Source organism: Haliotis rufescens, unplaced genomic scaffold (assembly GCF_023055435.1).
Source record: "Haliotis rufescens isolate VD_foot unplaced genomic scaffold, xgHalRufe1.0.p SCAF_6, whole genome shotgun sequence".
NCBI lineage: Eukaryota > Metazoa > Mollusca > Gastropoda > Lepetellida > Haliotidae > Haliotis > Haliotis rufescens.
Window position 1 is genome coordinate 44,426,617 of NW_025964334.1, and position 12,691 is coordinate 44,439,307.

At 42.4% G+C, this 12,691-nt stretch overlaps 1 protein-coding gene across 1 annotated transcript in view; it reads right to left on the reverse strand.

Moving 5' to 3' along the window:
* The window catches only part of LOC124120077 (syndetin-like), a 66,947-nt gene that overhangs the window by 18,061 nt on the left and 36,195 nt on the right, over positions 1-12,691 (reverse strand). The window contains exons 14-21 of the mRNA XM_046482815.2: positions 11,260-11,350; positions 10,962-11,165; positions 7,947-8,053; positions 7,299-7,387; positions 7,082-7,173; positions 5,997-6,023; positions 5,777-5,899; positions 3,981-4,078 (exon numbers count right to left, since the gene is read on the reverse strand). Of these exons, the coding sequence (XP_046338771.1) occupies positions 3,981-4,078; positions 5,777-5,899; positions 5,997-6,023; positions 7,082-7,173; positions 7,299-7,387; positions 7,947-8,053; positions 10,962-11,165; positions 11,260-11,350 (831 nt within the window). The remainder of the gene's footprint in view (positions 1-3,980; positions 4,079-5,776; positions 5,900-5,996; positions 6,024-7,081; positions 7,174-7,298; positions 7,388-7,946; positions 8,054-10,961; positions 11,166-11,259; positions 11,351-12,691) is intronic.

The window sequence follows — 12,691 nt, forward strand, 5'->3', positions numbered from 1 at the left end:
TATCTTGTAAGGTTCTCCACCAAAACTTTTGAACGTTGACATGAAGTTAGATGGACATATGTACCTCATCTTTTGTTCTTGGTTGCATGCTAAAAGTAACACAGCTTGGTGGTAATATTTGATAAATATTTGGGACACCCCTTGAATACGCCAATTTCGTAGCTGCGATGTCAGGTGACTATTTTTGGACGGAGTTGGTACAAGCAAACCCTTTGAGGATTCGAACATGTTCAAGGTCCTAAATGGGTTTAGAACAGACTTGGACACCCCTGCACATGACAATTTCGTAGCGACGATACCCTTCAAGTGGTGCCTACTTTTGGCGGATTTGGTACAAGGAAACCCTTTGAGGATTCGAACATCGAGGTTTGTGCACAGTGTAACTTGGAGCTTGCCATTGATGCTTTGCAGCTATATTTATTTGGTTTGTAATTATCCCCCGTAGTAGAGTCCCCATTGCATGATGAACCAGTGTTAGCGATACAACCGCACCCCCTGCTCAGGCTGAGCTGGGGGTAGAATAATCCCGGTCATCTGATCTATGGCTAGCGGAGCAGGAATCATGTGTTCTGTAACTGTATGATTGTGATGTAACATCCACTTCGCTTTCACCGCCCGTATAACTAGACTGTGTGATGGTATGAGATGGCGCACGCTTGGGAATTCTATCCTGATTTGCACAAGTTTTGTTGTCAGTTCGTCTATCATAGTGGCTAGAAGGTGAATGGTGTGTATTTCTGTGCACACTGCAAAGCGATGTCCGTGATTCATGATCTACCCTATGATGTGCGTGGTAGGGAGGGGATCTATGAGATTCTCGATCTCTTTTTATGACTCTCCTACTGTCCTCATAATAATCTGATTCAGCTTGACTGTGTGTGTGTCTGCTGTGTGAGGATGCCCTGTCATATTCAGCCTTAGATCTCTTTTGAATCTTGTGTTGTACAATGGATTCTTTTAGATATGAGATTTCATGAGACATTGATTGCATACGTTTGTCAATCATTACAGACATGGAATTGGTTATTTTTTCCGTGAACTCATTTTAGTTATTTTTTCCGTGAACTCATTTTAGTTAAAGGGGAAACGTGGCATAGAGTGGAAATCGCTTGCTTCTTCCAAGCCTAGATTATCCACTTTACCAGCCGCTTCTGGATGTACGTGGCTGGTTACATTAAAACCTGAAAGGTACATCGGTTCCTTAACTATATTGGGAGAGTGGGATGAGTGACGAGATCTCTTCTCCTCAGAAGGCGAGACGGCGTCCCTACGCAACACTCGCTTAACTCTTTCAACACCAATCAACCAGAAGTGTTTACTGCTGGGACACCGAGTTCCCAGACACTCTTGTGTGATAGATGAAGCCAACATTTATCAAAGAAAATACCTGCTTGTAAAATATATTTGCTACTACATGTTATACACCATTTGAAAGGTCTGATCCTATGGTTCAAAATATGAAAGTTATGTTTTTCACATTTTTTAAATATGCATTTACAACTTAATTAAATTCGTTGTAAATAAAAAATCTACACTAACACGTTGTCAACATCCAGATTAAGGACCAAGGAAGCGAAAACTTGACGATTTTCGGCAAATATATGATTCCATAATATTGACGTACCTATTTCTGTTTTATTTTCATTGTTTAAGTAATTAGAAAATCATTTTAAAAAGAATTATAAATAGTTTCTGTCATCACCTATTTCCCGATAACAGCGACTGTCCGCTCAGTAAAATGAAGAAATACCCCTGTTTTCGAGGTTTCGTATGAATAACACGTTCGTCGAAGAATAGCATATGACACATCGCTAGAAAGCTTATTCCTTCATCTACACGCTCGTAACATCGCCTGGTGTTTTTTCGTAGTTATAACAAGCGATTTCATTGGATTAAAATTGGTTTCTAACGACGCTTATTGACGAAATCTGCTACAAGTTTCGTGATTGGTCAATTTTGAGCACGTGACCTAAGGCAGCCAATCAAATTACAGCTGTGATACCAAGCTCGTGTTCGATAAATTACAGAAGATGACGAAAGATTTTTGTTAAATCGTGTTATTCTGAATATATATTAAAAATATGGAACTTCGTGAATGTATCGTGCTAGGTTACGAGCTGTGACAAAGATATTTCATGCATATATTTTTGCATTAAACATCGTGTCTGAGCCGAGAATTCAAGGCGACGAAAGCCGAGATGTCATTCGACTTACATTACACGCGATCGGACGAAAAGATGGAAATAATAACTTAGATGTAAGTTTGATTACTTTTAGATATATTTTTGTTGATTTTATTTATTACTTTGAATAATATATTTAAAGATTTGTTTAAAACGTCATTATTTTCCTCTTTGCCATGTTCGATGTGGACCTGTTGTCGAAATGTGTGTCCGAGAATTTTATTTTCAATAACATCGCGGGAAATAGTTATAAAAAATGATAAATTGAAATGTGAAATTGTGAAATGTGATGTGACCTTGGACAAAGGTTCACAATAACTGCACCTTGATTTTTGAGTGCAATTGCTTTTCTTGCATGATAGCCACCTAGGGTGAGGGTCACCAGAGATTTTATGTTGCCCACAACCTGAACAGACAGGCGTCTGTTTTTGGGATGAAGTCCTTATCCCACAACAAGTTCTCTAACTAATTACTTACGAGAGCCTTCTGCCTTCTTATACCCCTGTTCTCTGTTTGTAGGACCGCTCACTGCTTCTCTTTAGTGAAGCTTGAGATGATCTGGTGTGTATTGTAAGTGTGGAACAGCAATCACGTGTACAGATGTATGCAACAACAAATTTTCCTTGTTGTCATCTGGACACACAGAAAAGAAATGTGGTGGTTCCTGCCTTGCGCATGCACAGTGGCGTCTCTGACGAGGGATAGGGTTTCCCTCACAACTATTAGATATGTTGGCAGTGAAGAGGACGTCTGTTGAAAATTTATTGAAATTTGTAGTGTGGTTCTCAGCATAAACAGGAATTTATGGCTATGATGTTATAGAGGTAGGGTATTCACAAGAATTATGGGCTTCACACATTGTACCCATGTCGGGAAGTGACGGAAGAAGACGATGAGATCCCATACTGGAGGGCTAAGTCTGGATGATAGGTCCAGCCAATCAACGCCAGAAGATCAGCGACAGCAGAGCTAGTAGTCATGGTAACGACTGAATTACTAGCAGCCAAACAGGTAGATAAAGTTGATCCTTTCAACTTCCTAGTAGAGCGGAGATGTTGGACCTCAGCGAAGGAGGTCTTCCTTGAATCTGAGAAGGGGGAAGCAGCAGACGACATAACAGGCCAGTTGAAAGCGATCAACTGTAGGAGAGGGAGTAGTTACGAGCAAGGGGCTCGGTTCACCCATGGGTGGGAAGGGCGGCAGCCAAAACAAGTCAGAGAGCAATCCTCCTCAACGGAGAGAGATGTAACCGTCGCCGAATGGACTTAGTTTCTTGTTAGCAAGAAGTCGTGGGATAACACAAATTGTTTGGCTGTGCATGCTGGGGAATGACCATGACCATGCACATTGCTGACATTGTGTGTATCATTACCACACACTCCACGACAATCACAACAAATGGGAAGGGGGTCAAGTGGAGAAAACAGGTGATACCAGGCTGTGAAAAGGAATACATGACGACTCCAAATGTATCATATCTTCAGGTAATGGGAAACAGAAGTGAAATCATGTAAAAAGAAAAACACCAGGTGATAGAATTGTGTCACGGGATTGCAGTGGTGCGTGACCCATGATCACAGTGGTGACTTGGTGATGTATGGGATGTGTTGGGGTGAGTGGTGTTTTTAAAACTGGAAACTTTGTTTTAGTACGTTTCCACACCAGGATTGAAGAATAAGAAGAAATGGATAGTGTTGGATAGGATCAGTTTTAAAACTTATGTTTTATAAATGTCTTGCTATGCTTAAGAGTTGTGTTAGCTACATACTGTAGTGTGAGCTGTCAGGTTGTACTCACAGTGACTCTGCTGCTATGACTCTCTCCGACAGTCCATATAATCGGTCCCTGGACCGTAGGTCAACTATTGTAGACATGGAGGCTGGCAGGATTTTGTCCTGAAATACACAAAACAAAGTAACGGAAGAAGTCATCGACCTGACTCACAACATAATCAACTGACTCACCATGCTATCCTTTACCTGAACATCCAATCTACTGACTCGCCATGCTATCCTTTAACTGAACACCCAATCAACTGACTCGCCATCTTATCCTTTAACTGAACAACCAATCAACTGACTCGCCATGCTATCCTTTAACTGAACACCCAACCAACTGACTCACCATGCTATCCATTAACTGAACACCCAATCAACTGACTCGCCATGCTATCCTATAAGTGAACACCCAATCAACTGACTCGCCATGCTATCCTTTAACTAGACACCCAATCAACTGACTCGCCATGCTATCCTTTAACTGAACACCCAATCAACTGACTCGCCATGCTATCCTTTAACTGAACACCCAATCTACTGACTCGCCATGCTATCCTTTAACTGGACACCCAATCTACAACTCGCCATGCTATCCTTTAACTGGACACCCAATCAACTGACTCACCATGCTATCCTTTAACTGGACACCCAATCAACTGACTCGCCATGCTATCCTTTAACTGGACAACCAATCTATTGACTCGCCTGGCTATCCTTTAACTGAACACCCAATCAACTGACTCACCATGCTATCCTTTAACTGGACACCCAATCTACTGACTGGCCATGCTATCCTTTAACTGTACACCCAATCTACTGACTGGCCATGCTATCCTTTAACTGAACACCCAATCAACTAACTCGCCATGCTATCCTTTAACTGAACACCCAATCAACTGACTCGCCATGCTATCCTATAAGTGAACACCCAATCAACTGACTCGCCATGCTATCCTTTAACTAGACACCCAATCAACTGACTCGCCATGCTATCCTTTAACTGAACACCCAATCTACTGACTGGCCATGCTATCCTTTAACTGTACACCCAATCTACTGACTCGCCATGCTATCCTTTAACTGAACACCCTATCAACTGACTCGCCATGCTATCCTTTAACTGGACACCCAGTCTACTACTCGCCATGCTATCCTTTAACTGGACACCCAATCAACTGACTCGCCATGCTATTCTTTAACTGGACACCCAATCAACTGACTTGCCATGCTATCCTTTAACTGGACACCCAATCTACTGACTCGCCATGCTAGCCTTTAACTGGACACCCAATCTAACTGGACACCCAATCTACTACTCGCCATGCTATCCTTTAACTGGACACCCAATCTACTGACTCACCAGGCTATCCTTTAACTGGACACCCAATCTACTGACTCACCATGCTATTCTTTAACTGGACACCCAATCAACTGACTCGCCATGTTATCCTTTAACTGGACACCCAATCAACTGACTCGCCATGCTATCCTTTAACTGGACACCAAATCTACTGACTGGCCATGCTGTCCTTTAACTGGACACCCAATCTAACTGGACACCCAATCTACTACTCGCCATGCTATCCTTTAACTGGACACCCAATCAACTGACTCGCCATGTTATCCTTTAACTGGACACCCAATCAACTGACTCGCCATGCTATCCTTTAACTGGACACCCAATCAACTGATTCACCATGCTATCCTTTAACTGGACACCCAATCTACTACTCACCGTGCTATCCTTTAACTGGACACCCAATCAACTGATTCACCATGCTATCCTTTAACTGGACACCCAATCAACTGACTCACCATGCTATCCTCAGCCTCGCCGGCCATGTTCCCTGGTACGTTTGACCCAGCTATCATCCTCTCATGTATTCGATGTAGGGTTGTTCTCAAACGGTTGTTGACCGTCCTGTCATAGGACACATTCTGCAAAACAAGTGTTGGAGGACATGAAGGGAGTGATTCAGCCCAAACCATATATCGACATTGTGTACATACATCAATACACGTGAAGTATACTCACCGTGTCAGATCCAAAGAATGTATATACCTGAAAGAAGAGAAAACAGAGGTACTGCATTGAGTAAATATACTGTTGGTGAAGAACACAAGTTAAACAAGTATTTGTCACAAAGTGACGAAATGTCCCCCGCCTGTATATACACCATAGTACCAAATATGAAGACAATCCAGCGATTAGTTCTTGAGATATCGCGGCAAAACCGTTTTCCAACTCCAAAAGCAGATTTGCCTGCTGTGACCTTGAAAATGGGGTCAAGGTCACCAAAACCGACTGGTGTCTGCAGTGTCTGTATATACACCATAGTTCCAAATATGAAGACAATCCTGCGATTAGTTCTTGAGATATCACGGCAACACCGTTTTCAAACTCCAAAAGCAGATTTGCCTGCTGTGACCTTGAAAATGGTGTCAAGGTCACCAAAACCGACTGGTGTCTGCGGAGTCTGTATATACACCATAGTTCCAAATATGAAGACAATCCTGCGATTAGTTCTTGAGATATCACGGCAACACCGTTTTCAAACTCCAAAAGCAGATTTGCCTGCTGTGACCTTGAAAATGGTGTCAAGGTCACCAAAACCGACTGGTGTCTGCGGAGTCTGTATATACACCATAGTTCCAAATATGAAGACAATCCAGTGTTTGGTTCTTGAGATATCGCGGCAACACCGTTTTCCAACTCCAAAAGCAGATTTGCCTGCTGTGACCTTGAAAATGGGGTCAAGGTCACCAAAACGTACTGGTGTCTGCGGAGTCTGTATATACACCATAGTTCCAAATATGAAGACAATCCAGTGTTTAGTTCTTGAGATATCGCGGCAACAAACAGGTGGGACGTACGTGAATACTATATCCCCCGCTTCGCGCTTTCGCGCGGCGGGGGACAACAAACATATACAAAACACACTGTCAAGAACCTAATACTACATTAATGTTTTGTGAATTCACTGTCATGTTGAATGCCTCATGATACCAAATCAGGGCAACTTGTCACATACAGAGTCGCTACAAAGGCATTTAAAACTGTGATATCATGGGTGATTTAGATTTCAGAAATTTAAACCACAGTCACTATGCAATACTTACAGTATAGAGTATGTAATCAAAAAGTTGAGCTGTGCAACTGATCACATCATAAGCAATGGGTTTCAACACTGCCATCATCTGTAGATATTTACCTACAACAAACAACATTCACTGTTCAAGACACCAGACAGAACAAACATAAGATTAGTTAGACAAACAACACTTCTAGGGCCTGACATATTCTCTGCTAAACACCTCAAGTGATAGGTTGTCGTACCTATAACCCGCAGGACGTTGAGCGTTGTGTTGCTGATGATCGGTGAATGTTTCTGCTTCCTCCCATGATTTGACCGTTGACGTGTATATCTGACAAAACACAGGAATTCATTCAAATGCAAGCATGCTTTTCCACACATAAAACATCAACAACTTTCTTTGGGGATTCAATGTATCTCTACAGTGTCTATATGTGATAATTACAATGCCAAGTTGGAAATTTAACAGAAAGTGAATCACACATATTCATGGACATGATGGAATAAATGGTAAATTCTGCTATATATAATCCATTGAAATAGGAGGACAGGAGTGAGAGGCCCAGTATAAGCATTCTTCATGGTGCTGCATCTTCAGTAGAACTAACTGCCTAATGACCTCCAGACGGGACTATGGGAAGACAATGTGACAAAGCCAGGATTTACACGTACAGCACAGACAAGTGTATCATTCTGTACTGCATACAGCGCCCATAATATTTCCAGGTCTCGTGATGGGTCCGACCATAGACCTTCTGATGCGAGGTCGGATGCCTCACCCACATGACCACCAAGGTACGGATGTCATGGGTTGGATGACTCAGGCGCCTGCTACAAATGCACCTGTATGTTGTCACTTCTGCTCTTCATGCAAGTATCAGTGCCCTTACCTGTGGGACCTGGTCTCTCCTGTCAGCTCATCGATGTAATCCTGCTTCAGTTCATCTGCTACATCAGAGTCGCTATCGGAATCTCTGTAGCCATCGTCATCCTTCTCCTACCAGACAGAGATGAAAGTTAGTGTTGAAAATCTCTGCCATTCAGTACCTTTCTTTGTATATATTACATAACACAAAATAACTTCTGTCCTACAAAGATCCTGGCTTGCAGACTGTACTGTTTCCAAACAATGTATCTCATTGCCGTACCACCCACCCTTAATAACACATCACTCAACTGTACCACTTACCCAAGATAACACATGTCTACTGTACCACCACCCTAGATAACACATTTGTCTACTGTACCACCCTAGATAACACTTGTCTAGTATACCACCAACCCAGATAACACATGTCTATTATACCACCATCCTAGATAAGACATCTGTCTATTGTATCACCACCCTAGATAAGACATCTGTCTATTGTACCACCTGCCTAGAGAACACATCTGTGTATTGTACCACCTGCCAAGATAACACATCAGTCTACTGTTTCACCTGCCTAGATAACACATTTGTCTAATGTACCACCACCCTAGATAACACATGTCTAGTATACCACCACCCAAGATAACACATTTGTCTATTATACCACCATCCTAGATAAGACATCTGTCTATTGTACCACCACCCTAGATGAGACATCTGTCTATTGTACCACCTCCCTAGATGAGACATCTGTCTATTGTACCACCACCCTAGATAAGACATCTGTGTATTGTACCACCTGCCAAGATAACACATCAGTCTACTGTACCACCTGCCTAGATAACACATCTGTCTATTGTACCACCACACAAGAAAACACACATGTCTATTGTATCACCACCCTAGATAACACATCTGTCCACTGTACCACCTGCCTAAATAAAACATCTGTCTATTGTACAACCACCCCCAAGATAACACATCTGTCTACTCTACCCTCACCCTAGTTAACATATCTGTCTATTGTACCACCTGCATGATAACACATCTGTCAAGTGTACCACCACCTTTGATAACACATCTGTCTATTGTACCACCTGCATGATAACACACCTGTCTACTCTCCCCTCACCCTAGTTAACACATCTGTCTATTGTACCACCTGCACGGTAACACACCTGTCTACTGTACCACCACCCAAGTTAACACATCTGTCTATTGTACCACCTGCATGATAACACATCTGTCTACTGTACCCTCACCCTAGTTAACACATCTGTTTATTGTACCATTTGCATGATAACACATCTGTCTACTGTACCATCACCCTAGTTAACACATCTGTCTATTGTACCACCTGCATGATAACACATCTGTCTACTGTACCACCACCCTACTCAACACATCTGTCTACTGTACCACCACCCTACTTAACACATCTGGCTTTTGTACCACCACCCTAGAAAACACACTTGTCTACTGTTCCACCACCCTAGATATCAAATCTGTCTACTGTTCCACCACCCTAGATAACACATCTGTCTACTGTACCACCGCCCTAGATATCACATCTGTCTACTGTACAACCACCCTAGAAAACACACTTGTCTACTGTTCCACCACCCTAGATATCAAATCTGTCTACTGTTCCACCACCCTAGATAACACATCTGTCTACTGTACCACCGCCCTAGATATCACATCTGTCTACTGTACAACCACCCTAGATAACACATCTGTCTATTGTAACACATCTGTCTACTGTACCCTCACCCCAGATAACATGTGTACTGTACCACCACCCTAGATAACACGTGTCTACTGTACCACCACCCTAGATAACACGTGTCTACTGTACTATCACCCTAGATAGCACATCTGTCTACTGTACCTACGCCCTAGATAACACATCTGTCTACTGTACCACCACCCTATAAAACACATGTCTACTGTACCACTACCCTAGATAACACATCTGTCTACTGTAGCACCCTAGGTATTACATCTGTCTATTGAACCACCACCCTACATAACACATCTGTGTACTGTACGTCCACCCTAGATAACACGTCTCTACTGTATCACCAACAATAGGTATTACATCTATCTTCTGTACCACCACCCTAGATAATACATCTGTGTACTGTACCACCACCCTAGATAACATGTGTCCACTGAACCACCTGCCTAGATAACATGTGTCCACTGTACCACCTGCCTAGATAACATGTGTCCACTGTACAAGCACCCTAGATTACATGTGTCCACTGTACCACCTGCCTAGATAACATGTGTCCACTGTACCACCTGCCTAGATAACATGTGTCCACTGTACCACCTGCCTAGATAAGATGTGTCCACTGTACCACCACTCTGGATTACATGTGTCTACTGTTCCGCTTGCCTAGATAACATGTGTCCACTGTACCACCACCCTAGATAACATGTGTCCACTTTACCACCATCCTAGATAATACATGTCTACTGTACCGCTTGCCTAGATAACATGTGTCAACTGTACCACCACCCTAGATAATACATCTGTCCACTGTACCACCACCCTAGATAATACATCTGTCTACTGTACCACTTGCCTAGATAACATGTGTCCACTGTACCACCACCCTAGATAACATGTGTCCACTTTACCACCACCCTAGATAATACATGTCTACTGTACCGCTTGCCTAGATAACATGTGTCCACTGTACCACCACCCTAGATAATACATCTGTCCACTGTACCACCACCCTAGATAATACATCTGTTTACTGTCCCACTTCCCTAGATAACATGTGTCCACTGTACCACCACCCTAGATAACATGTGTCCACTGTACCACCACCCTAGATAACATGTGTCCACTGAACCACCTGCCTAGATAACACATCTGTCTACTGTACCACCTGCCTAGATAACATGTGTCCACTGTACCACCACCCTAGATAACATGTGTCCACTGTACCACCACCCTAGATAATACATGTCTATTGTACCACCACCCTAGATAACACGTGTCTTCTGTACCACCTACCCCAACACTTGAGAAGACATCTTCCTGCTCATCCTCATCCTGTTGTATGTCAAATGGACTTCCTTCCTCCAGGAAGCGTGAGAAGTAGCCATTGCTCTGTAGTGTTGTGTCGTTGATTCTGTCTAACCCAGACACCTTGTCCACATCCACTGAAGGTGTTACAGACTTCATCTTCAACTTCCAGTTACGTAAGAACCGAAATTCCTGAAAAGCGAAAAGAAATGCAAGGAGTATTGCGAATGATTGACACCTTTACTGATCTACTACAAGAATATCAGCTACATAAGTGCCAACATACCAGAAGCTGAAGAATGTTAAAATTGGACTTCACAGGACACAATTCCCAGCCTTCATTTTCCAGAAACATCCTCAGTTCGTCAAGACGGGCCCTGATAAACAGATCATATTACTAAATGAATATAAAATCAGGGATGAGAATATTAATCGTGAATGCACTGAAGAGAAATTATTTGTCTGAAGAGAGAAACAATAATAACCTATACACTGACAATGAAGTGGAATGGAAAATACACTGAACAAAATATCTAGCAATAGTTATCATTGTGTATAGTTCTAAGAATACTACCTCTATGACATCATAGCCATAAATTCCAGTTTATGCTGAGAACCACACTATAAATTTAAATAAATTTTCAACAGACGTCCTCTTCACTGCCAACATATCTAATGGTTGTGAGGGAAACCCTATCCCTCGTCAGAGGCCGCAATCACCTCACTTCTTTCAACCCATGACCCTCATCAGCTAGATGCTGATATTTGGGGATGTGGGAGGGATTAATTCCTGATGTGATAGAGGTAAGATTCTTAGAATTATACACAATTATAACTATTGTCAGATAATTCTTGTGTATACCCAACCTCTATTACATCATAGCCAGTATACACCAGAGGGACCGGTGGGATCTGGTATCTAGCAACCCTAAGATATTTGGCTTTTGTGAAGTGGGAATACAAGGATTGTATACAAAAGGGACCAAAGGGATATGTCTAATGACCTAACTTCAAGGCTAGACATAGAGAAAACGTCATATAATGAACATAATATACATATATTTAGCCACAAATGTGATACTTAGACATATTGTGATGTCACTTCCGGTGATGACATCACCTGTGACGTCACTTTCGGTTGTCATTCAATGACCTCGTTTGAGATATATGTCTTCTATGATTTCATATCACCTTATGATGTCGTTTCTGTTATGCCCTTTTGGATAGTGATATTTACTGTATTTTGACGTTAGTCCGGACGTGAGGTCTCGCATGACGTCACTTCCGGTGGTAGTACATCATACATCCTAGATTATCATGTAGAAACTGTATATCACTTGTATCCTTTCAATCTATGATTTCAGTGTTGCCACTTGACTTGTTTACTATCCAATAGCAAACTAGTAAAAAGGTCAACTTACCCTGAGTTCATGAGGTATTCTGAAATCCATTCCCCCAACCAAGTTCCCGAGAGAAGAAGGGGTGGCATGGTTACTTGGAGACTATCAACTGGGCTGCCACCAAGGGTCCCAGTGTGTATAGTCCATCCTGATCGGTCTGTATGTCTTGTGAGTAAAAGTTCGACATGTTATGGGACTTCTACTGGCGGCTAGCTACAACTTGTTCAATGGAGACTGTATTCCGTGTGGCTAGACTTGTTGCAAGAGCTCTGATCTCGTGAGGTCTGCAGCTTCCCCAAGTTGGTGTGGAGACATGTG